The sequence below is a fragment of the Rhinolophus hipposideros genome (genome assembly GCF_964194185.1).
Source record: "Rhinolophus hipposideros genome assembly, chromosome: 18".
Taxonomy (NCBI): domain Eukaryota; kingdom Metazoa; phylum Chordata; class Mammalia; order Chiroptera; family Rhinolophidae; genus Rhinolophus; species Rhinolophus hipposideros.
In genome coordinates this window covers 2755738-2781742 of record NC_138064.1, presented here as the reverse complement: position 1 = coordinate 2781742, position 26005 = coordinate 2755738, and the positions used below count along the sequence as shown (strand labels likewise).

Sequence of the window (26005 nt, the reverse complement as noted above, 5' to 3'; positions counted from 1 at the left end):
GAAAGCTGGGCAGCCGAGCCAGGGGAGCGTACCGGGGCGAGGGTCATAGGGAGTGGCCCACGATAAGGGTGCAGGGAGCGGACGGCGGGAAGCCAGGGAACAGACAGAAGTGCTGGCAGGCGGGGAGATGTGTGGTACATGTGTCCTATTGACAAGGAGTGACATTTCCAATGGGTTCCCAGGATGCCTCAGTGTTGGGCAGGGCTGACTGGCTGGCTGACTGGGCTCCTGGGCTTCCGGGGACAAAGAGCAGGTGGCCCTGGCGGTGCCGATCTGCGGCTGTGGCCGTTTGTCTCCCTGGCCAAGCGTGCAGTGAAATGCCATCTTGTTAATATGTTCCCTTTATGTCAAGTAGGAAATTTAGGTGCTTAATGTGCTTTTCTTCATTAAAACTAGGATGTTTAACTTTTTTTTTTCAGTTTTGTATTCATGGAGTGATAAAAAGAAGTGGGATATTTTCTAAATGTTACTAGATATTTTTTTAGTGCTTTCTGCTTAAAATAAATGACACATACATACCACATGGTGTTATTCATAGATGACTTATTTTGCATTTGCAGAAATCTTAATTGAAAATAAAGTCTTTAGATAATGTGGTGCTCATGTCATAATAATTTCCTCACAAATTTGTAAGTTACCCTGCAGGTACGATTGGTCTCTTCGGCAACTTCGTTGTTCATAATTTAATAATGTCAATAATAGTTTTAAAATACCAACATTTGAATAGTGCGTTATGGTTTTCAAGGAGCTGTTTGCATATTTCACGTCACTAATGCACGTCAGTTAAGTGTCTGTCTTATCACCTCTACTAAACTGTCAGCTTCCTGAGATCTGGGACCAGAAGTTGCACAATGGTTTAATCACAGACTCCATAGAAAATACCTTGGAAGTTCCAAACGCCTGGTTACAGAATGCCCGAGTCTCTGTTTAGAATTCTGTGTTCTTTGCGTGGCTTTCCTTCTGTGGATGCCATTCATTCACTTGATGGGCATTTAGCGAGCTGAGCTTTTCGGTACGCTGCGGGCAGCGACTGCAGGCGACAGGTGAGGAAGAGGATGAAGGCTTGTACTCCAGGCAGGGGATGGGGTCTGCACACACAGCTGGGGAGGAAGTGGTGAGCACCCCAAAATCAGAACCATATTTAGAGGTTGCAGAAGTGAGGTCTGAGTTTGACAGGGGTGCAAGTGTGGGGGGAAGAGTCTGAGAAGGTGTGTCAGGGAGAGCTGAGATTTCTGGGAAATGCCATCGCAGGCAGAGGGGCCTCGTCACCAAGAGCCTGAGGTAGGAAGCAGGCGGGGTGGGGGACAGACTGTGATGAAGGGAGGGATGGGAGCCTTTGGAAGGAGGTGGGGGTCAGCTGGGGCCTGGAAGTGGAAGCCGGCTTGAAGACTGGGCAGTGAGTGTTCTGTGTTCTCTGAGGCAGTGTCAGAGAACCAGTGGATAGAGAAGGCAGCGGAGCTTTTCCTGTACCGGTGGGAGGTACAGGTGATAAAATGATTCCCAAAGAGACAGCATTTCTGCTGGGAAATCACACCACACTGTGAAACCTGCCCCGCGCTTTGGCACAAAGCTGATAGATCACAGGCATAGGGACAGATGGCCTGGCTTTGGGCTCCTCCAGTGGTCCTGCTTGCAAACAGTCAGCTTCTCCCAGGAAGGAAGCCTGGAGGCGCCAGGTGGGCCTGCTCGCTGCCCCCACCCCCACACTCCTGTCCTGGTGCTGGCTGCTCTGTGCCCACCTGGCAGCTCATGAAGAATCATTTCAGCAGCCCTCGTGTGTCTTTCTGCACTCTGCACTTCAGAGGACACACACACACACACACTCCTGGGAAACATCTGGAAGGGTAGCAAACAGCACTGCTTATTTCTGAGGAAACCGATCGGGGCCAGTGAGAAGAGCGCCTTGCTGTTACTGCCAGTGTATTCACTTTCATGTGGTTTAAGTTTGTATGCTGAGGACATTTTAAATTCCCAGCAGATGCAATGATCACAGCTGATATTTACATGGAGAGTTTGCAGTCTTCACGTGTGTAACGCCTGTGACCTAGGAGGGAGGGGACACCACTGTCTCCTCATTTAAGTACTAGGAACCCCAGGCACACAAGGGTCACTCACACAGGCCACTGAGCCAGTAAGGCGGTTTGGGGAGTGAAACGAGAGCAGTGGGTTTTGCTGCTTCTTGAAGGTGTCATGACAAGGGGACAGAACCGTTTGGCCCTCATGGAACAGCTTCCAGAGTAGGTCCCGGTGCATGAGTTGTGCCACGTGTGCCCACCTCTCTTAGTGGACAGAGGGGGACTGGTGACACCTCCCAGCACTGTACCTCCAGGCAGACTTGTCTAAACCTGCTGGCCCGGCCCTGGTCCCTTTATTCTGGTCTTTCGGTCCTGGCCCCTGGCAACCTTGGCTGCCTTGTGGGTGTGCCGGGGCTGGACGCTCCTTTCTGGTGGTCACTAAGGCCTTCCTCTGTGCTGGGCACCTGTGTGAGGAATCAGTCCACGTGGAGGTGTGAAAGTGGCGTGAGACCAGCCTCCCGGAGAGAAGGTGCGTCCAGTGGCCCTGGGTTCCGGGTCGGGGCCCAGGTTTGGGGCATGGAGTTGGGCTGTGCCCTCTCTGCAGCTCATGCTTCAGGGGCCTGTTCTCAGCGGGCTATGGGGGTGTCGACTGCACATGTGGCACGGAATCCAGTCACCAGGGCCTATAAAACCCCTGGTTTAGGTTGTCCGATGGTCCGAGCTGTGTGCTTGTGGCCTTTAGGAATGTTAAGATCATGAAATTAAATAGCATCAAATAGGTGACCCTCAGACATCGTCCAGTCTTTCGTGGGCGAGGGATTGGGGGTGCAGAGGCGTCAGTGGGTGAATGCAGCTGCCCAGTTCACCACCGCTCTAGAACTTCCTGGCACCTTCTGTACATTATTCAATGTGGGGATGAATGCAGCCAGGGCCGTCTGCAGTGCCCCACTGATTTGGGTCCTGAAGAGCTCTGGGCATTGCAGAGTGGACCTTCTGGGAACCCGTGGAATGAGGACAATGGCTTCAGAGGACTTTGTTATCTTTCTAAAAATGTGTGGAATGAGGAAATATTTGTACCTGGCAATGTGGCTGTCTGAGTGATTCACCTGTTTCTCTCTCTCCTCATCATGCCTCTTAGTTTGTCAGGTGTCCAGACTTCCATCTCATAAAACTTCTCATTTAACTTATTTTTATGCAACGTTATTTTTTAAACAGAATAGCTTATTTCTGTCTCTTTGAGCTGAAGCCCATTACTTAAAATGCAAATCAGAAGTTATGGAAATACTGAGAAGTGGCATGTTTCTTAGTAGACTGTACTGACAGCTCTTGGGGCTTCTGACAGCACGTAACTGTCCAGCGAACGTTCTAGAAGGATCCCATTCTCACCAGCACTGGCTTCATTTATGTTCGGATGAGCTGAGATGTGAAATTGTCCTGAACAATGTGTGCAAAATATTGTTGGGCTGCAAATGAGAGCACAGTACATACCAGTTAGTGGATAATTTTGAAAAGTTTGCATGTCATCAGCTTGCTTTTGCTATTGACTAGGTTACTGGGAAGTCGCTAAAACGTTCTAAGCACCACATTCAAGTCTGGTTTAGCAACCCATGATTCTCCCTAAAAGATGAGAGATGGTGAAAGGCTAGATGTGCCAGGGAGGGCGGGGCCTTCATTCTCTCATTCATTTGCTCATTCATTTGTTCATTTGTTCACTCATTTGTTCACTTAGTTGTTCAACTTGGATACCAGTCAGACGTGTACCAGATGCTTTTCTGGGGAGCAGAGGCTACATCAGACACCGCGCTGTCTGTCCAGAGTGTCCTGCCTGGAAGTGGGTGAGCAGCAGGGCCTCTTCTCAGGAGCCAAGCTCACGGTCCTTTGGGACCAGCTCTCTGGAGAAATTGTAGTCTTATTGTAAAGGTCACTGCCATGAAGCATGTGTAGAGCAGAATTCAAAATACTAATAAAATATAGAATACCTTTTAATGGACATTGCATACAGCCAGTTGGTCACTGCTGCGTTTGTCCATTTGTGCGGGACCTCTGGTCCATCGGCACACGGTGCTTCCTGACGGACACCGCAGCTTGGGATGAATGTTGGGCGTTTTCATTCAGCACACATAAGACCTAAGTGAGACAGTGAACGCGGGGACAGCACACTTTCCTCCATGATGCCAGACTTGTTTGCAGAACTGGACGGAGTCACTGAACACTGCCCGACTGTTCCCTTGATTGTTTTATGCTAGGGGCGGTGTAATGGCTGCAGACCCGACCCCCTTTTACGTCTGATATGTGTTCTGAGGATTTTCTCCATCTCTTCCTTACATTTCGACCAGGGGTTGGCACACTGTGGCCAATAGGAACTCCTGTTATTGGAACACCCATTCACCTTCATTCATTTACGTATTGTTCTGGTGCTACGATGGCAACATTGAGTGATGGCAAGAAACTAAGTGGCCCACAAAGCCTAACGTATTTTCTACCTGGCTGTTATGGAAAACATTTGCTGATCTCTGATCTAACAATCACCAAACAATAAAGGTTCCCTGATTTGTAGCATTTGCCCATTTCCACGGTGAACAGAACGTGGCCATTTTGCAGCGACCAACACGAGGTGCCAGGTGCAGATGCAGACTCGGGAAGAGAGGCCGCGGACGCCAGCCTGCACAGCCCCACAGGTGCTGCAGCTTAGGTGCCCTCCAGGGTATAGATAACAGGAAAGCCATTAGGAGGGGCAAGGGCTGCTGTTGGTTGCCTTTGTTTCTAATACAGTTTATTTAATCATAAGTTGATAGAATTTAACTTTTAGTGATGAGCGTATTCCTAACATTCCTGAAGCAGTAACAGTGGGAGGCAGCTCCCGGCAGCCCCAGAGTGGAAGGGAGGCCGTGGGGAGGTGTGCTAACACCCACCCGGGGGCCTGCATGGAAGAGGGATTTTCTGAGCTGGATCTTTAGGGCTGAGGCAGAGCTTCTGGGGGCAAGAGGTGTGAACGCTCTGCAGAACCAAGGATGGTGGTGAGAGGCTGCTGGTGCCACCAACTCAGGGGGCTGGACTCGAGCAGGGTGGGGATGGCGTGGGGGCTGTTGGGTACACCCTGAACCGAAGCCTTGACTAGAAAACACAGAAAGACTGTGGGGTGGTGTCTATTCAAAACCATTTCCCCCCTTTGCTTTAAGAAAAGATAGAGCCTCCGGTTTGTAAAGAGACACCTGTGAGTGTGAACACAAGCGCTGCTGCGTCTCTCCCGTGCTCTTCTCTCCGTCCCAGTGACGCTTCTGGCGATGGGGGTGGTTGGTGGCTTCTCATTGGCTGCCACATCTGCCTGCCAGTTCTCAGCAACAGCTTGTATCCTTCTCTCGGGAACATTACAAGAAAAGGAGGATGTGTTTTCTCAAGGATAGGAACCCCCCTGGAAACTGGGTTGGGTGGAGGTATTTTGTCAGAGCTAGCAGGCAGAGGATTCCTTCTGTATAGGTTACAGCTTGTCTGCCCCGGTTGCCGCTAGAAGACCCTTTTGCAGGGAAGATGAGAAGTCTATTCTCTCTTCTTTGGGTGGCGTTCCTTGTAAGTTGCATTTGCTGAGGAGGTGTGAGAGGGAACCAGGCAGGGCATGGTCCTGCCCTCATTGGGCTCAGCTTGGGAGAGGCCTGAAGAGAAGGGACCTTAGATCCAGCTGTCCCTGCGCCATAGAAAAGCACTCTTGCCATCCCCTAACTTACCAACTGGGAAAGTCAGTCACCCAGCCTCCACACTCCCAAATGCGTCAATGGTGGGTGAACGAACCTACTATAGTCAAACCAAACCAGTCCCGTGAGGTCCTGGATGTGGCTTGGGGGCACCTTGCCCTCAGGGGGAGTCTGGGCAGGAAAAGGCCTGGAAAAGGGCCCGGAGTCCTCCCTGGGCCACTGCTAGCCATGGTGAGATCCAGTTTGGGTGGAATTTCCTTCTCTGTCTCTTCCCCTGTGGCACCTAAGGGCACCGCCGTGGTGGTGGTGGTAGGAGAGCCAATAGCCGTGTCAGGACTGAGATGTCAACAAAGCCACTGTGACATAAGCCATCCCTCCCTGGGCTCCATGTGCCCGCTGACCACCCACAGCTTTCCAACAGACGATGAACCTCAAAGCTTCACGGACTTAAATCCTTCTGGGGGATCTGGTCGCTATCCAAAACACCATGTAAATATTGTGCTGTTAGATTGTCCTAGCCTCATAGTGCTTGTAACAGTCTGAGTAATACTCGGGAATTTCACTCTAATACATCCTTTGTGTTCGTTACTAACATGTTCATGTTTCTGAAATAGAGTGGATCTTAAAATACTTCTGTTGATGTTTTCAAAGACGCTATTCACGGTATCCTAGAATGGAGAAAAATATGACAATAATTCTGTATTTTTTAGTAATATCACATTAAGATTTCAAAAGCTAGTGACAAAACCACTCAGACGTGACATAATTTACTATAGGCTCTTCTGTTTTATAAGTTAAAAAATAATTGATAAAGGGATGTAACGTCAGTAGGGTTTGTGTACCGAGATCACCAAAACCTAAAAATAAATTCAGCTGATATATCTTAGCTGACTTTATTTTCCACGTTGTTGCTATTTGTGTTTTTAAATGGCTTTTGTAAAGTTTCAGTGTACCTTTCTGTTGCACATAGGGGAAAAATACTGTACACAAATCAGTATGAGGATGTAGAGAAATATACTGCTTTGTTTCAAATCTTGTTTAGTAACACATTAGAATTAAGCTGAAAGATATGGTAAGTGTTTACGTGTAAGAGTCATTGATGAGCTCCAAGCCACCTTGCTGAGGGGAAGTAGAAGCCGGCTAGGCTGCGGGACTGGAGGGCAGGTCCTGGCATCCAGGCAGGAGGCACCACTCGGCTCCGTGTATTAAAGGACTCCCAGGTCCCAGATGCCAGGCACTCAGCTGAGCATGTAGCCTCATTATTTCAGTTTCCATTTGAAAGAAGCCAATGGCATGGAACGGGCTGTAGAGAGAGCCTGCAAGGGAAGGGGTGCTCCCTGGGCCCTGCTGGGAGCCACCATCTGTAGGCAGGTAAAGTGTTAGCTAAGCAGTTAGTGCTGACTTGCCCCTGGGCATGCCGGACAGAAGGAGGTGCTCCCAGCCCAGCAGCTCCCTGGCAAGCGCAGACTTGGAGAGGGGGAGATGGCCACCCTGAGCCCTGAAGTGGTTGCGGGCTGGGAGAGCATGCAGTGGGGCTCAGCTGCTGCGGGGCTTGGGGACAGACAGAGACACGTGGAGGTGGGCAGAGAAACTGCTGTCGTCTTCTCTGCACACATCTTGTTTCCTGGTTGATCCATGCTCCAGATGCCTGGATCACCTTATTTTGTACACTCTGCCCCTCACCTGGGAGTAGGCGTTCCTGTTCCTCGTTACGGGTGGGGAACCTGAGCTGCAGCTAGTCAGCTGGCAAGGACCCATGTGGCTCCCACCTGAGTGCCCAGCCTTTTGCTGAGGGCTGTGCCCTGAACATTCACTGTATCCACACCAAGGAGTCTAAGTTGCCAGCCATGAGCTGTTTTATTCAGAAGGGGTCGAATCCCTGAAAAAGCCCTTGTTCACCAGAAGAGAAGTAAGTGGGCGGCCCCATGCTGAGCCCCCTACAGCTGGCTGCCCCCTCCTCACTCCAGACACCTGTCCTCCTTGGAGGCCGCCCTCTGCAGCCAGCCTGTGCACCCAGCCACCCCTGGACGGTCTCTCCACTGCAAGAATCAATTTTCTCTCCTCTGCACGTCTCCTAAGATTTCTCCCTTCTCCACCTAGCATCTGTTGTATCATAATTTCTCCTCGTCTGACTCTCCCATTATGTTTTAAGGTAACTGCAAGTGGGAACCGGGTTTTCTTCCTTTGAGAGCTTCCCACCACCCACTGCGAGGCTGAGTCCCGCTTTCCCCACCCGCACAGAGTGGCTGCTTCCCCGGACCACGGCTGTGATGGGTTTGTGACATGGGTCTGTCTGACCCTCAGGAAGCAGTGTGTTCTTCTCCTGGAAGACAAGCCAAGCAAGGCTAGGCCCTGCTTACATGAGATGCGGGACGTATTTGAAAACATATCGCCTGATGGGAACCGTGGGTCCTACTGAGGAACATGGAACCAAGTCTCTGCTGAGATTTTCCCGAGTTGCTTAGGCAGTAAATGGCGTGTGGCTTTGGGGTGAGTAGAAGGTGGAAATGAGGCTGGACAGGGCTGGGTTGGGGGCAGTAGCAGCCAGAAAGAGCTCAGAGCAAGGCGGGGTGGGGGGCACTTGGGCTGGGAAGGTGGCCTGCCCCTCACCCTTCCCGGCCACTACAGCTGGGCTGTCGGGGCCACCATGTTTGGACGGATCCACTGTCCACACCCCACTCTTCCTTTGTTTTGTGCTCCTGTGTTCTTTCCCTTTAAGACAGCGTGTTGTCAGCCTTGGGCCCCTCCCTCCCTGAGGCCGGTGACTTGGCCCAGCCTGGGAGAAATCCGGGGAGTGGGCAAGGGGGCTTTGGGAGGTCAGCATATCAGACTCCCTTCCACGTGTTTGGCTTTGCGTTGCGGGGATGGGGTTGCTCCTGGACATCACAGACTTGCACCAATTCTGGCACCTTCCACAGCACTTTCATTGGGTTCTTTGAGGTGGGTGGGGCTGAAGACAGCACCTGGGAAGACAGGGCAGGCAGAGTATGGAGGGCTCTGGGCTTGTTCAGTGACAGGAAGGACACCGCCTGCCTCCCACCCTCCCTCTCCACACGACAGGGGGACCCAACCTCGGAAGCCCACGGGCAGGCCTTGCCCAGCGTGGTAGATTGACAGTATGTCAGATGATGTGGCTTAACCAGAATGGCGTGTCCCCACGTTCTTTACTCGGGGTTGTTGTTTTGAACTCTCGGTGTTGGTGGTGTTTGGGAAATAGGCCTGGCTTTGCTGGACAGCTCTGTGCGCTTGGGTGATGGTGGCAGGTCTGGAGGACCCAGGAGAGGTCAGCGGGGAGCCGCCCGGCTCAGGTTTCTGCAGGCCCAGGCCCTATTTTGAGAATTTGAGAAACAGTTCCCGAGGAGGTTATCAAGTGTCATATTTTCAGAGGAGCATTAGAAGCACCCGGCTCTCAGCTCTTAGCCCAGAAAATGTCCACATCGAACCCGACTCACCCTTGGCCTCTATTTCTGCCTGTGTCTTCATGTCTCGCTGCTGTTTTTGTGAAGGTGTGTTTGATTGTAGAATAATGTTAACCTACATAAAGTGCCATTTCCATGTATCTTAGTCAGTGAAAGTTCTGTTTATTAACCAAGGGCAGTAGATACAAGCTTTTGCTGTTTTTACAGCAAATATGTACGAGTTTCTTCTCAGGAACTTCCCGGTAATGATGAAGACGAGAAAACTCAGGCTCAGAAATCAGACATTCTCTAGGAGACATCAGGAGGGGTGGGTTCCACGGAGGGTCCTTTCTCTGAATCATGATTCTGTCTGTGGCCTTGAGTGAAAGGACTTGGGTTTGTTTTCCTGAGAAATTCTCACAGCTCTGTTTTGTTCCGATCGGTTACTGGCTGTGTTGAAAGCTGGCTCGTCAGATTTCACTGCTTTTCAGTTATTTACAAAACTAAATAGAAATAGAACGGGCTTATCAGCAAGTAGCTGGATGCATTTCAGAGTGTGTGGCGTCCTATCTAACTTCTTGCTCTGCAATTTTTATCTTAGGATTCCCACTCAGTTTCATTCTTTTTTTCCTTCACACTCTGCTAGAAGGAACTTAATACAACCCTGCTCCTTTTTTTCCCACTGAAGGAGAAAAAACAGTGTGCGGCTTGTTGAAAGCAAAGCACTACCCCTGAGATGGCCTTGTCTTCCCGTGCCTGGCATCCCGCTCTGCCTGAGACGGGAGGTTTGTTGGTATTGCTTGTCCCCTGCCAGTTCCACCAGGGAAACAGGAGGAAAACTAGAGGTTTTCCCGTGGGTCTTTTGAGCCTAAATCGAGGCTCATTGGCTGGCATGTCTTTTTGGATGCTGGTGTGAAACCCAAAGAATTTCTGTGAGGACAAATAGATGTCTGTCATTCCCGAAAAACGTAACTACACCGTAAAGAATTTCATTTTAATCAATGTTTATAAACTTTCCTTCTGGAGTACTTAAGAACTGATTGATGTTTGTATTTATTTTGTCTTCTTATACCTCTTGTGTGATAGAGGAATTGCTGTTTCCATGGTGATGTGTGGTGTGATTTACCCCTGGCCATTTCCATAACTATTATAATATTTAACGCCTTAATCAGTGAAATTCCCTGGTAGTTTCATGGAATGTGGCTACTAATGGCCAAACAGCTCAGGCATAATTTGAACAAACATTTAGGAGAAAGTCATAAAAACTCTGGGTGTTATTTTCTTTGGGAAATGAGAACAGTCCTTGCCACCAAATCTCAGCTTAGGGCCCTGCTGGGAGGTGCCAGGTCCTCGTCACTGGGCGTCAGGTCCCTCTCCAGTCCTTCCAGAACCACAGCCACATGGGTCCTGGGGATTCTAAACTGTGCCTCCCGCACGGTCATCCGGAAAGGGGAAAAGAGACCCCACATCCCACGTGGTGCTTGTGTACTTTCCTTTCACTACTGTGCTCTTCTTTCTGTTTTGGGGGGAGGGAGAGGAAGAGGGAATTCCATTTTTTGACCAAGAAGGTGAGGAGGAGGATGAAGACATGTGGCCGTTTATGGAGGGGGTTGGGTTCTGCGAGGCCCATCCCGTCTCTGCCAGGTCTCCCTCTGGAGCTGCCCCTCTCGGTGGGACCCGGGCACCTGCCGGGAGGTGCTGCTTTGTCCTCTGTCAGGAGGAGGAGGACGAGAGGACAGAGGGGCACGGGCCTTGGCACTGACCGCAGCGGAGAGGAAGCAGAGGCCGTGTGGGCTTGCAGAGCCGGGCCTCGGGCTCGTGGTGGCCTGTCAGAGGAGGCTGGTGTTTTACTGGGGGGCCAGCCAGGGAGCAGCTTGCCTCCCGGGACTGTGCTGGACTGCCAGACCTCCCTAGTGGGAGAAGGTCGACCAGAACTGGGGGGGCTGCGGCCGGGAGCCATTAACTCAGGTGACACTGCAGGTCACACACAGCAAACTGCAGGGTCCTAAGGGGAAAGCAGTTCCTCTGGCCGCCAGATCCCTTCACCCCCAAGCCTGCCGTGCCCTCCCTGGGACCCTTGGTCCCTTGGCAGGGACGGGAGCTGAGAGCGTCAGGCTCCTAGGCGTGTCTGCCTGCCGCCTTATCTGTTTGGCAGCGTGTCCTGTAATCCTGGGACAGTGGTATTTGGTAGAAACTGAATACAGCCTTCAAGCCTGAAAAACCACACTGCCGCACAGAGACTGGCTGCAGGGAAACAATGAGCAGCTTGCATAGTGTTTTTAGGGGAGAAAAACAAAAATCCAGTCTCTTCAGGAAAAGAAGGTACTGCATCCTGCCTGGGAGATGGCAACAATTGTTTTACATACAGATTCAACAAAGTGTTGGTCGCACAGGGTTGGTTTCGCCATGGTAAAGGTCTGAGCCATCTCTCAGGGAATAGTTAGACTTTCTCCCCGAGGGAGCAGCTGCAATGTCCCCACTGGCCCCCGCCAAGAAGCGGGGCGGCGCGCTTTGTAAGAAGTGGCGTCCCCATTCAACACCCGCTCTGCCCCTCCTCCCTGGCCACCCCTCCTTTTCAGTTTTCACTTCCAGGGTTCAGAAGGTTTGTGACTTTGAACAAGGAGCCCAGGCGACTTGTGATTTCATTCGCTGCATGCGCCGGCCGCGGGGGACGTCTCTGCGAGCTCAGCCCTGCATCAGGTGGCACCTTTATTAATAAGTCACTAGGCTGCTGGGATCCGAGGCCACGCTGTGCGAGTTCTCAGGGCACGGCTTCACCTCCGTGCTCCCAGGCCAGGGAACCTGGAAGGTGTCTTTCCTCCCCCTGGGCACTGCACCGGCCCAGCCCAGAGAGCCCCGCTGTCCTTGGAGGGGGCTGAGGGAGCCGCTGCGGCGAGGCGGGGCACCGCTCGGGATGCGTGCAGACACTCCGGCGGTGTGAGCACGAGTAAGTTGTCTCCTCTGATCTGTTTCGTTTCATGTGATAAGAACGTGTGACGCTCAGGGAACCAGTGCTGCCTACCTTGGGGGGCAGGAGAGGGCCTTTGTCTGCTGCACACACAGTGTGGCACCTCTGCTCTGCCGGCCCCACGCGCTGATCCCTCGGCAGCACCCGGAGGGTTTGCCGGCTGGGAAACGATCCATGCCTGTCCATCTTTCTGAAGCTGCGTAATCGCGGTGGGACCCAGCTCTCAAATGTTCCCTGCTGAGTGTTCGCCTGATGTGTGCTGAGATAGGCGTGTTCCCATAGACACGGCCCCGTCTGCAGTGGGGTGAGTGCCACGGATATCTTTTGTGACTGTGTCTTTGAGAATCCTATCGGGAAAGCTAATCTTTTCATGTTCAGTTACTCAAAGCTTCCCCGAACCCCGGGTCAAAACTAAAATTCTGTTGTGCATATGATGTCTCAGTCAGTTTTAAAAGCATTTGCTGTATCCATGAGCTTTTTCTGGGCGTCTTGAGGAGCTAGCTTCTATCTGCCCTTATGGAGACAGGGGGCGTGTGTGTGTGTGTGTGTGTGTGTGTGTGTCCTACTAACTACATACTAACAAAAATAATCATAGCAGCTATCAGTCATGCGGCACTGCTTACATTCCAGTGCTGCTCACACAACTTTTCACAGGTCATCTCTTTTAATCCTCACGGTAAACCCATCAGATACACGCTGACATCTGTCTCTGTTCAGCTCTTGGGAAACTCAGGCTTACAAGTTACTGTACCTGCCCAAATAAAGTCGTCTGCTGGAGGGTGCACAGCTTGGCAGTGTTGTCGCTGCCTCTGAACGTACAGCTTCTGGTCCACAGCGTGTAACCGGACGATGGGCACGGCAGCTGTACCACTGGGCTCTGGGGCAGGCTTCCCGTCGCGGTGTCTCTTTGTTGCCCCACTTGTGGTGTTTTTATGGGGAAAGCCCTTTCCCCTGCCTGTGCGGACGGTCTGGTGGGGTCGTGTGTATGCCAGGATACTCTTCGTGCTGCAGGCTGAGTATGGCCTCTTCATGTGACAGCTTCGTGGAAACGTTTTATTAGCCGTAGCTTATCTGGGTCTGGGGTTGCGTGTTCCTCTTGTTTTAAGTTTTGTTTTTAAAAGCAGAGGTGGTAGGGAAAGCAACCAGACAGCTTTCCTCGTTTCTCATTTATTAGAAGGGATTCTTGTGCTAGAAGGAACATTGCCCTGATGCTGGGAGGAGCTGGCCTCTGAGGGAAGCGGTGACAGGCTTCTCCCCAGGGACCCCGCTCACTCAGTGGTTTGCAGGAACCGTGTGTGAGTGAGGTCGTGGGTGCAGCAGACACTCACAGGAGCCTCTGACCCTGACGGCACTGAGGGCCCTGGGGACTGGCTGGGGGCCTGTCCAGCTCGCCACCTCCCTCATGCCCCCCTGACTCTGCCTGTTCTCTGTGCTGGGACTTGTGTGAGTCCCACACTGAAGAAGGATGAGCACTGGTGGAAGTTCTACTCAGAAACAGGGCTTGTTCAGACCCATGTCATGGCAGACAGCTTATCTCTGTGACCATGTGCCAGCCACTTTCCCCAGGCTGCTGCCCGACCTACCCCATCTCTCATCAGCTGCCACTGCAGGGCGCCGACGACCTAGGACAGAGCACAGAGCCCGGAGTCCTTGTTTCCCGGAAGTAATTAAGGAGGGGTAGTGGTGAGTCACGGCCTGGGTAGCGCCATGGAGACGCCGCTGGCTCTCCAGCTTCTGCAGCTGAGTGACCATCAGTCATCCTGCCTGTAAAACGGGAGGGAAACCTGCCCGGTGATGTGAGAATCTCACATACACCAAGTGCCAGGCATGCTGGCTCCTGAGTGTTCAGAAACTGAGCTGAAAGCCCATTCAGTGTTGGACTTGGAGATGGGTGCCCGTCGCTGGATGGTGGGTGGGGCCGTGAGCCTCTGCAGCTGGTCATGTGCCCCTTGGTCGTGTGTCCCTGTCTTATGTCCCCTGGTCACGTGTCCCTCGGTCACGTGTTCCCCGGTCATGTGTCCCCGGTCATGTGTCCCCCGTTGCGTGTCCCCCGGTCACATGTCCCTCAGTCATATGTCCCTCAGTCATGTGTTCCCTGGTCACGTGTCCCTTAGTCGTGTTTCCCCCAGTCACATGTCCCTCAATCGTGTGTCCCCCGGTTGCATGCCCCACTGTCACGTGTCCCCCGGTCGTGTGTCCCCCTGTCAGAAGGAAGCAAGGGGTGAGAGGTGGGAAGGAGCCTGTGGACATCATGGGGGGGTTGGGGGGGTTCCTCTCTGATGAGAGTCACCTTCTTCATCTTGCTTCCAATCGGGACTCCATCTAAAGTACTGCAGAACTTTCTGGACTATCTCTTTCTGTGACAGTCAGGGATGGAGAAGACGCTGTTTCTCTCTACAAGGGCATTTTGAGGTGAGTTCTAGGAAAGAGGTCGGGCTCTGTGATGGCCGAGGTCCGGTCAGAGCTGAGCGTGCTCTGCTCATATGGACAGGTTCCAAAAGGCTCTAGAATGTTCTTGAAATCACGACTGCGTCTGTGACAGTGACCGACGTATCTCTCTCCTCAAAGATAGACGTGGCTACCCAGGCTGAGGTCAGATGGGCGGCCAGGTGGGATCGGCTATCCCGGGGTGGAGAGGAGGCTCTGGGGAGCGGGCTCTGCACACCCCGTCCTCCGAAGGTGCTGGGGAGCAAAGGCCTTCTCTTCACACTCCTGGTCGTTCGGGGAGCTGGCACAGCAGGTCACGCCTGGTCATCCTCAGCGTCCTGAAGGCCTGCCTGGCCCATCCCGAACAGACCGTCCAGTTACAGACCCCAAATAGGGCAGCAGAAAACACCTGATAAGTCGTGGGCAACACTGAGCAGCATATGGACCCATTTTAAAAGAGAGAGAAAAGAATGGTTGTGAGCCCTTTTATTAAATTAAAGGTCTTACAATGTTCTTAAATGGCTACAACCATGAGGCTAAGCTCCTTTTATCATTATAGAGCTAACGCATATTTTACAAATTAACTAAAACAAAATACAGCACAGAAGAAGGCCCATTCCCAAAGTGAACTGTCGCAGCAGGTTACGTAATAGCCACCATTTCCTAGAAGGTGGAGTTCCAGCCCAGCTCTGAGCTAGGCATTTTCTCATTGACTTCGCATGGCGAGCCTCGAGGTCATCCCTGCTTTCCAGACAAGGAAACTGAGGCACAGAGGGCTGCCTCTGTACGTTGCTGAAGTCACACAGAGAGCCAGGCTCTGGGCCGGGCTCACTCCCTGTCTGTCCTGATGGCCCTGGGCTGGAATCGCCAACATCCTGGCAAACGTTCATGAAGTTCCGTGTTTGTGTTTCGGTTCCTTCCTGTGCATGTGAGTCGTTCAACATGCGCATCTTTCAACTCGAAGGTGACGAATATTGCTGATGTCAGTGCCATCATCATTACCGTTGCTTTTCTGTGATCCACGTGTTTGTTAAGCTGGAAACTGTTTTTAGACAAACATGGCAGTTGCTTGTGGAAGTTAAATAAGTGTGCAAAATAATGTGCCATGGTAGCATTATTAAAATCCTGGGACTTCCGTCCCGTGGCATGCTTTCTCCAAACCACTGCTATTACTGTGCCATGCGATCATCCAGGAGCATCTGAGAGGGAGGCAGACTCAGGAGTCTGGGCGAGGCCCAGAGCCACACGTTTGCCGGGCAGTGTGGGGACAGTCCTGCAGGAGGGGCACGGGAACGCCTCACAGACCCCAGCTGCTCCCTCCCAGGGGAGAGGCGGTGCCTCGTGCAGCTGTTGGCAGCAGGACACCCCTGAGGACCATGGAGCTGGTTTATAACTGCCCCTTCCAGTAGGAAGCAGTTCCAGCTGCAGAAGCATCTGGGGCGAGAATGGCACCTCCCTCCTGCCTGCCACGTAAACAGACCCGTTTAGCCAGAGCTGGCTTCACGGGTGGGTCAGTAGCCAGGAGGAGCGGGTGTGCCTGGTTTCTCTGAAATGCCCTTTAAGCACATGCTGTTTACTCCACTGCCTGCCAGGGTAGCCAGCATGTAAATGGGCATGAATCACCTAGCATGTCACTGGGCGACCTGGCATCAGCGTAACCGTGGACTTCAGTGTCTACCAGTGTTGGTCAGTAAGAAAACGTTTGAGGGAGAAACATGGAGGGGCGTGCCCTTTGGACTCTGCTCTGGGGAAGTGGGGAGATGGGTGGTTTTCCCTTCTCAGTCTGTAGGCCCTGCCCACCCAGGGCTCCTCCAGCCTGGCGGGGGCTGGCTGTCCTTGTGGACTTTGGTTCTAATCCAGCTGCCTGGCTCTGGCCCTGGGATTTGCAGCCTCTGGGCCCAGGTGGTGTCAGCCATGCACTCCCCTATTACACAGTCCCTGAGGCTCAGGGAGCAGGTCTGGAACATTCTTTCCTGCTGCTGTGCCTGGGAGAGCTCAGATATAAAACTCAGGTGGCACAGAGCTTGCCGGCTCACATGGGAACTAGCAAACATTGCCCTGAAATTTAGGCAATAAACGTGATGGTTTTAAGCTAAAACCATTTGGAGTACTAACTGGTGACCTTTGAAATGCATGAAACGTTTTTACACATTTTTTTTCTTCCATTTTATAAGTTGTTTCTGCAGGGCACACCCAGCGTTTTGACTAGGAGGGGCAGAGGGAGTGAGAGCTGCTTGCTCAGTGACTCATGGCCTTTGGAGCCCAGCTTCCTGCTGGCCTGTGCGGGAGGGACACTGGGGCACTTGCCCTGGGGCTCAGATTCCTGCAGAAGCCCTACCCTTTTTACCTGCCCTCACACTCCTTGGTCTCAGGTGGACTCAAGGGCACAGCACCTGCACAGAAAGCAGTGACCTGCCTGGCAGTGCAGTGCCTTGTCGGGACCTAATGAAGATGATGGGTCTGTGGTAATAACAGGAAGCCGGTGGCCCTGTCTCTGTGATGGGTCCGTGAGGGATGGAGGAGGGCGCTCAGACAAAAAGACTGAATTAGAAGTATGAGCTTCTTAAGTTACTGGGATGCGAATTTACATTATCGGGATGAAAATTTGATTTTATTAGGATGAAATTATGATTAAATTGTGGAAAAACTAGATATAACATTTACCATGCCGACCACTTGAAAATACACAGTTCTGTAGTGTTACTCACGCACATTCACATTGCTGTGCAGCGAGACTCCAGAACTCCTCATCTTGCATAATGGACTCAGTTAAACAAAACATCTCAGTTAAACAAAACGTTAAACGCATTCAACACCCCGCCCCATGACCCTGTCCTTATATTCCTAGGCTGTTTTGTGGTCTCTTGCTATAATGTATACCTCTCTTAAAGACAGACTTTTCCTAAATAAATGATATGTTGAAACTTGTTTTCTAACAAATCTAGATTGAGCATTTTGGCACATCAAATTATACGCTTTTAAAGAATATTTAACCAGTACTGGCATAACGTAGTTTTTTAAAAAATTTGTTTCAATAACATTGTTTTCAAACACCATATTTATCCACACTGTCTCATTGACCTGTGGTTACATTATTGTATGTTGTTTGCTATAGTAAATGATGTACTAGGCATCTGTGAACCTCCCACAATGCATTCCGTGGGATTATTTCTTTAGGATAAATTTCAGAAATGGAATTCCTATGTGTGAGACCTCAGGCCAGGGTGCCCCCAAGGAAATGATTGGTGTGGAGGAGGATTGAAGGCCTTGAGAGCTGTCCCCCCTTTGTGGGTCCTCAGACGGGCAGGACATGAGGCAGGCAGGCCTACTTTCCAGCCCTGCTCAACACCAGTCGGCCCCGGTCACCGTGTGCCTTTGCCGGGGCTACACATCTCTCTGAACCTCAGTTTTCTCAGCTGCAAAATATTTTGGGGCTCAGTGAAGTCAACTTGCTGAGATTATTGGCATGGGTTCTGGTGTCAAGTGAGTGGGAGCCATTATCAAATACCCAGGGCCTATAGAAAATGGGTTCTTATATAAAACAAGTGAATGCACATGTAATATTACACACACACACACACACACACACCTGCATACAGTCATCAGCTCAGTGCCTTCCCTGAATTGTCCGGAGGACACAAGAATTTCTAACAATGTTCATCAGAGAGGGTGACTCATTGTCAGGTGTTTAGAGAGCTCCTGCGAGGTAAAGTGGGCATTCAAAGCATTGCCAGAAATAAGGCGAAAGGAGAGGAAAGGGGTTGGAGTCACTCATCTCTCACCACCAAACAGCCTCCTGCATCCACAGTGGCTGGTGTCAATCGGTGTTGGTGTGACGGACTTTCTGGCCAAGTTAGTGTCTTGATGTTGTCATGCTCAGTGTCATGGCACCCTGGATTCCAGACGCTCAGCTGGTCAAGGAGGCAGAGCTGGGGCATGGCTCAGAGTGCAGGCCTCGGGCTGGCAGGGTGACGTAACCCCCCGTGACCCCGAGCGGGATGGCCCACGCAGGCTCCCACCCCCACCCACACCTTGAGCTGTGCAAATGGCCCCGGGGGTTGAACATGGTGCAGGCGTGTTCTTTTCTAGGGACACTTCTTTTCAAAAACGCTTCCTCTATTTTCCTTAATTGTTTATTTTCTGTTAGTGCTGAAATGTGCCAACATACTGATTTTAAAAAGGTAGTGCGACTCAGAAGGCATTTCTGAGGAGCGATAAATGCTTGTAAAAATTGACGATGCCCTCACTTCAAAGCTGCTGGGTATTTATTCCCAGGTGGTTGTATTATTACGTCCTGAATTAGAAGCAGCACCTTCATTCCACCCTCTCTCATCATTTAAGGAGGAAGATGAAGGCTCGCGCCCCCCCTCCTCCCGGGAAGGCTGCCACCCCGAACCTGTACAGTGGACAGAACCCTCCCCGTGGCGTGTCCCCCGTCTGTCAGCAGAACCCGCCCCACGTGCAGGACGACCCGCGGGACAGCGCAATGGACGTCACCGTGGTTCTGCCCAGTGGAATGGAAAGGAGGACCGTGGTGAATGGCAGGTAAGGGCAGGCCCTGCCCTCAGCGTGCACGTCCGAGGGCAGCCAACAGTGGTCCCACTGTGTTGTGCTTCCCAGTGTCAGGGGCCCAGGGCTGGGGTGTCAATCTGGGCCTATGTGACAACCGGAAAATGATATTATAGACTGTGTGAACATACACGTTAGGAACACCGCCCCGGCCTTGGTGGCTGCCTAGAGCTGTTGAGTTTGGGGTACAGCATCTTACAGATGCCAAAATGCTCTCCATGAGCCGTCCGGGGGAGTGCCGGGGTCTGCACCCCAGGGCACCCTCCCGGAGCTGTGGTCCCAGAGGAAAGGCTGGGGGCGGGAATGAGCTGTGGGAGGTGGCAAATGCTGTGCAAGTGAGAGTCAGGTTCCGAGAGTTTCTGTGTTTCTTTATTTTCCAGAGTGTCCCTCGTTCTGAGTCCACTTTCCCACCTCACTGTAACCTGAGCAGCGTGCAATATTGTGACAGGTTTAAACTACTTTAATAGATGTGTGGCATTTTATCAGTGAACGTGTTATGGTTCCCCCGCCATTCTTATATTTTGAGGCCAATTTCTAGTTACATTGAACAAAATCTCTTTAGTGAGGTATGATTAACACACAAAACACTACCTGTTTAATTTGTACAATTTGGTGAGGTGTGGGTAAGTACACACGCACGAGCCCCTCACCTGTCAGTCTAGTTACCTTTGTTTCTAAAGAAAATGGCCATGGAGTCCAGTTCACAAATGCACAAGGAGAGGTGGAATGCCTACCTGAAAAGTAAAAATAAGGTGTTGGAAAACATTTTCAGACAGAACACGTGCTTCTAATTGTGTCTTTATTTCTCCCCCCTTACAGTGGAAGCCACTGCCGTGTCATTTTGCAGTGTAGCCACGTATGAGAACAGGGGCAACCATAGCGACTGAGGATTAAGTAATTTTCTAAGGAGCACATTATAATCCCTTCTCCAAGGTTTCCCGGGGACTGAGTATGTCAGAGCAGCAGCCTGCAGGCTTCCTTGACTGGGCCGCCCGCGTAATAACTATTGCTCCTTCAGCAGCTTCATGTTTTGGGATTGGTTTTATCTGTCATACTCTTTAATATTACAAGTGTGGGCTAAAATCCAGTTCCTGACCCTTGCTTAAAATAGATCTAGTGTGTTTATCAACATGGGTTCTCTGCCCTGTTTTATTAGAGGACATAACCACCTTCTCATAGGATAAGCAAGTAGTTTGTAATCTGTGGTGAGCCCCTAACCATGTTATTTCCTGACATGAAAGTGTCTCGTAATGAAAACATGATACTAATTGGAGTCTGCCGGTTCCCTTCTGCGTATCCCAGTGATTTTCCCCCCAAGCTTCCTTTGGCGTCAGCAATGCCAGTGTAAGTCCCAGGTTGTCCTTACAAAGATTGAGAGCCGGTATTTCGGGCTGATCGTAGGGAACATGCTGTGGCCTCCGTGGAGGAATGGTGCCACCAGCAGTTCACTGCCCAGGGCCTCTGGAAGGAGGCCCTGGATTCCATCACTTTAATTGGGGCACAAGTAGAGAGAAGATCTTTGAAGAGACAACACCCTTAACCGAAAGAGAGCTTCGTAAACTGTGTCAAGTATTAGAAGGTCGGGGCTGTGTCATGTTGAGGTGGCAATTAGTCATCTCCAAGTTGGCACTCGTCCCCAAGAGACCTGGGCACGAAATGGCAGGTGTGCCCTTTGCAGAATAGAGGGAATCTCCCTCGAGATTAGTCCTGTGATTCTGACTGTCAGACCCCTTTGCAGGACATGTTTGCAACCATGAGGGACTTTTAGGTCTCGACCCTTGTAAAGCAGTGCAGGCATTGGGGCTCAACATCCCCTCCGCACACAGCCCGCATGTTTCAGGTGACGGCTGGGGAGGCTGTGGGGACCCTCCGCCTGCCCGGCTGTCCTCCCTCTGCCAGCCCCCTCCAGCCCCGGGGTGTCAGGGCTGCCTCTGGTTGGGGAAATAGCTGTGCGGTCGGCTTGCTTCTCTGATGGGCCTGTGGCCCCGACCTTGCTCCCAGGTGAACGAGCACAGGGCTGCAGGGGCCGAAGGAAGCTCACTCTTCTCCAGCAGTCGGAGAGTTAAGGAGGTGCAGTTTTGATGCTGGGGAGTCCACCAGAGAAGTAGGCTGCTCCCTAAATAGCAGGCTAATAGTCAAGTTTGGTTCGGTTCAGTTTGACTTACAGTTTCATTTGACCGATACCGTTTTTATAGACTTTATTTTTATTTTAGAGCAGTTTTAGGTTCATAGCAAAATTGAGAGGAAGGTACAGTGAGTTCCTACATACTCCCAACCCCCCCACACACAGCCTCCCCCACTACCAACGTCCCCACCCGAGCAGGACCTGTTCCAGACGATGGGCCTGCAGTGACACCACACTGTCCCCCAGAGTCCCCAGCTTACATTAGTGTTCACTCGGTACAGTGCATTCTGGGGGTTGGTTTGGACAAATGGACAGTGGTGTGTGTCCACCGTTTCAGTATCAAGCCACGTACTTTCATTGCCCTAAAAACCCTCTCAGAGAATACTCCTGGGACACGGAGCTCATGGTGGTTACAGTAGCTTCGGATGAACCCTTTCTTATCAGCCCACGTGATGGCTTTGATCACCCAGGTCCTAACTCACCGTTTCTTGCCTCCCTAAAATGTTTCTGCCTCAGTAAGGCTTTGTGTTTGGGCTAAATCCCAGAGAAGTTGGGGGTCTGGGAATCACTGTGCATTGCAAACTGGGATCATCCACCTGCAGTTATGAGACTCCTTCCTGTGAGGGACTACCGTAGACTCTAGACTGCTACCCTGGGCACAGGTGGGCACGCTCTTTGCTAGGCCTGCTGTTGGTGCCCTCATTGTTTTGGATTTGGTGACCTACCAGTCAGACAGAGGGGAAGTCTCATTTTGCGGGATCTTGATTGGTTAAAGAAAAAAGAAACTGATTTATTCATTGAGCGAAATACACATTGAACGCCTAACTTTTATGAGGCGCTGGGAAGAGGACATCCCAGCAAGCAGAAGGAAATGATAGCATTTGCAAAGTGACCAGCGTGTGCAAGAGGCAGGCAGGTCAGAGCTGGACCCAGCTGCGAGCCTGGAGCCGTGCCGCTGGCCGACAGGCACCGGGCTGCTTCACGCATCTGTCTCTTGGTGTCCTGTCGTGTGTTCTGTCTGAGTGTTCCCTTGTACGGGACCTTGTCGGCCTGACCCCCTCTGGGGGGCCCCACTCACATCAGGCCACCTCATGTCTCTCTGATGCCATGTGATGCCCCCAGATGGGACTTCCTCCCTGGTCTCTGACTCTGTTACACCGGAGTTTGCCTCACCCAGGGCTTGGGGCCAGATGCTGGCCTTGGTCCCACACACAAAACCAGGCCACGTTCAGCCAGTTTAAGACCTGACAGTGCAGGCACGTTGTATGCGCTAACGTTATGTCCAGAATCAGGTGCCTCAATGTCATGTGTAAAGTTGGCACCGAGGGACCTGGTTTTCCAATGAAGGTCTATGTCGTAAGCACTAATTTCATGAGGACTTGGGGTGCACTGGTTTCCAATGTGGTCCCTGACCAACACTGGCTGCATCCCCTGGGAACTGGTTAGAAACGCAAATTCCCAGCCCAGAGCTGTGAGTGAATCAGGTGGGGCCCACGCTGTCTGCTTTACCAGGCCGGGATGTGGGGTTGTGTGCGAGGCTGGAGAAGCCCGGCTGCAGAGTATGTCCTGGCTCTGCTGGATGTGAGCATCTGGATGAGCTCGTGGTCTGCGAGAGTGAGCCCAGGGCTGACCTGTGTCCGCAGCTCAGGAATGCCAGAGGTGGACTATGTGACTTAGATAGAAGTGTCCTCCCCTGGAGAGGAACGGTTCCCTCGTCATGGAGCAGGACAGTCAAGGGCAGCCCCAACTTCATGGAAGTCACACTGAGCCTCTGATGCCATGTCCCTGCTGTGTGGTCCCACACTGTCATCAACCCCCGCGTGCCCTCTGCATTTGGGGGGCGGGGTATCGGCACAGGCATTCAGCGCTGGGTCTGGCTGTCCTCCAGGATTTCAGAAAAACCCATGTAAGAAAGAAGACCAGTTGTTCTCTTTTGGAAACCACTGACCCATGCAAAAAGATTTTTGAAGTTTATGCACATTTGGAAAGTAGTATTTTAAAGAAAGAAGTGGAAAAATTCTACTCACTGTATAAATTTAAAAACAGAGACCACAACAAATGCTGAAAAAATAAATTTCACCTCTACGTTCTGAGCCCTTCGAGACATTTGGAGAACAGAAAGATCAAGTTGGAAGAGAAAAGACAGGAGGAGCAAGTTAATTCATTTATTTAGCAAACTCTTCTGAACTTCTGACGTGCCTGGCACTGTCCTTCCTGCTCTACAAATGTTCGTTCGCTACAGGCTGTAACAGGCGACGCTGCCATTATATCCTCACCAGTGAGGAAACTGAGGCACGGAGCTGGGGTCTGAGTAGTGGTGAGTGGTGGTGCCGGGACTCCCCCAGGCGGGCTGCCTCCCGAGTGCTTTCTTGAGGCCACTCTGCTGCCCTGGGAAAGACACACAACCCCTCATCAAATGGTCCCCATGTGCCAAGTCCTGGCTTCTGTTATGGCAAGATGGGTTTATTCTCTGTAAATGGAAAAATCCATCCGGGCCCAGAGCTGGCCTGCTCCCTGTGACAACTTCTGAGTCAGTGTTTCAAATATGTTACCGATTATTGGATTGATAGACGGAAGGTGACATTGGTGGCTTTTGCGATCTCTGGGGATTACATTCTAAGATTAATTCAAATATTTGACAGTGTGTGTGCATTGGTTTACTTGCTGGAAGTGGACCCTGGGTGGCAATGAGAGGGGACACGAGAGTCAGCATCAGCTGGGCCAGGTCCCAGCCCCACGTCCACCCCTTCCCAGGATCCCAGGAGAGGAGCCCCTGCCTCCCAGACTTGGGGGTCTTTGAGGGGATAGTGTGATGTGCACAGCAGACTCCCGGCCACCAGGGCTGCAGTCAGAGGTGATGACAGCATTCGTGTTCAGCCTTGTTAGAAGTCCGTTTTCCATGCTGAGACTTTTCAGTGGAGTGTCGCGTCTCTTGGGTGTTTCTCTTCCCTGTTTTGTTGCCTTCAGCTGTTGTTGAGATAGAGGAGATTGTTATCCAGGATTGAAGGAATCAGACTTCGCGGCATGAGAAGTGTGCCCGCCGCGGTGGCACTTGTGAGGGTTAGAATCACCCCGCCCCCAGAGAGCCGGGAGAAGGGCCGTCTCCTGAACATCACAGGTGGTGCCAGTGTCCACTGAGAGTGCCCCTGGTTAAGGCACATGATTTACTTAATCGCTTCCTGGACAGTAGGTGGGGGTGAACACTGCTGTGGAGATGGTTTTGAAACAATCAGCATTACTGATATTCCTCATCTGTAGCAATTGAATGAGAAATAGGGCACCTGGGGATCCTCTCAGGCTTGGGGCTTCGCCTGTGGTTTTCCTCTCCCATGTCCGTGCCCCCCAGCAGCTCACAGCCCTCGCATGAGTGACAAGTCAGCTGTGGCTATTGCCTGTGTGTTTGCAGGCATGCTGCGGGTCCCACACCTGCACGCACCTGATCACCAGACCCCTGGAGAGCATAATTCTGGCCTGTAATCGTAGCCATGCCACTTAGTGGCTAAGACAGAGATTAAAGGAAAGGACCCGTGCTTTTGTGACAGGCGTGTGTGCCACTTCTTGGGAAATTAGAAAAGGGAGGTCAGCTTTCAATATAGCAGCACTCTAGCACGCAATCTGAAAGATGACCCTGCAATTTTCCATTCTTTGGGATGATCTGAATTGTTGCTCTCCTCCCTTAGGAAATCATTGCCTGTGATGGAAGCATTATGAAAATGTTTGATGTTCAAAAGTAATGTTTTTAGTTTTTATGTCTTCACAAAGGCATACTTTCTTTAGCAAAATAAAGAAAGCTATTCCAGTTTTAAGATACTGCATTATACTCACGAATAACTGAAAATGTAATGTCTTGTGCCCATCGGTACAGCGGGTCCTCCGGTGACATCCAGCCTCATTTTGTTATAACAGTGATGAGGTGCTGTAGGAACTTAACTCTTGTGTGTGTCAATTAGCCTATAGAAAAACTGGTTTTGTTACATGGTGGTTAACCTAACAGTCCCAGAACCTGTCGATGAAATTAGGTGAGGACTTCCTATAATGCCATTTGTACTAACTGACCTTACAGGATTCAAGTCCGCACACGCATGCACTTATCTAGAAATATGACCGTCTTCCCAGCTATTAGGACTTTGATGTACTGGCTGATCTTTCGGTATTGTTTGTTGCTGTTGAGAATGTTAAGATATTACTGTAAAATCACACGTAAGGAGATTATACGCCGCCATCTTTCTCCACGAGCACAGCTGCTCTGCTCAGTCACTCACCGGTTCATTTGAGGGGTCCTCACTCAGTTCGTGGGAGGGAGGGTGCAGGTTCCCCTGATGACCACAATGTCTCCCTTTTCCAGCCACGCCATGATGGACCTCCTGGTTGAACTGTGCCTTCAGAACCACCTGAATCCATCTCACCACGCCCTGGAGATCTGGTCCTCGGAAACCCAACAGCCTTTGAGTTTTAAGCCAAATACTTTAGTTGGGACTCTGAATGTGCACACTGTATTTCTGAAAGAAAAAGTTCCAGAAGAGAAAGTGAAGCCTGGACCACCTAAAGTGCCTGAGGTCAGTAGGATGGGAACCCTTTGTCGCGCAGTGACATGCGGGTGCTGGAAGTGCTTTGCAGGGGGCTGGGGAGCCCCTGTTACCTTAGTAACACATGCAGACAGCTGTGGGGGACGTTTCTCCATCCATACTAGACAAAGATAGGCACTAAACCGAGTTTATTTTAGAAGACGGAAGTCTCCAGAATATGTGTATTGTAATGTTGCTCCTTTGGGTATTTTAGAAGAGGAAGTAGTCTAGAGCAGAGCATTCCATTTG

The 26005-nt window shown here is 51.3% G+C and overlaps 1 protein-coding gene across 7 annotated transcripts in view; it reads left to right on the top strand.

The window, feature by feature from the left end:
* The window catches only part of COBL (cordon-bleu WH2 repeat protein), a 179757-nt gene that overhangs the window by 48497 nt on the left and 105255 nt on the right, over positions 1-26005 (top strand). For 5 of the 7 annotated variants that reach the window (XM_081079825.1, XM_081079822.1, XM_081079821.1 and 2 more), the window contains exons 2-3: positions 18839-19042; positions 25537-25747. In XM_081079825.1, the coding sequence (XP_080935951.1) occupies positions 18839-19042; positions 25537-25747 (415 nt within the window). Of the gene's footprint in view, positions 1-834; positions 1044-11699; positions 12050-18838; positions 19043-25536; positions 25748-26005 lie in introns of those variants that run through there. The other 2 variants (XM_081079824.1, XM_081079823.1) reach the window with 2 other exon arrangements.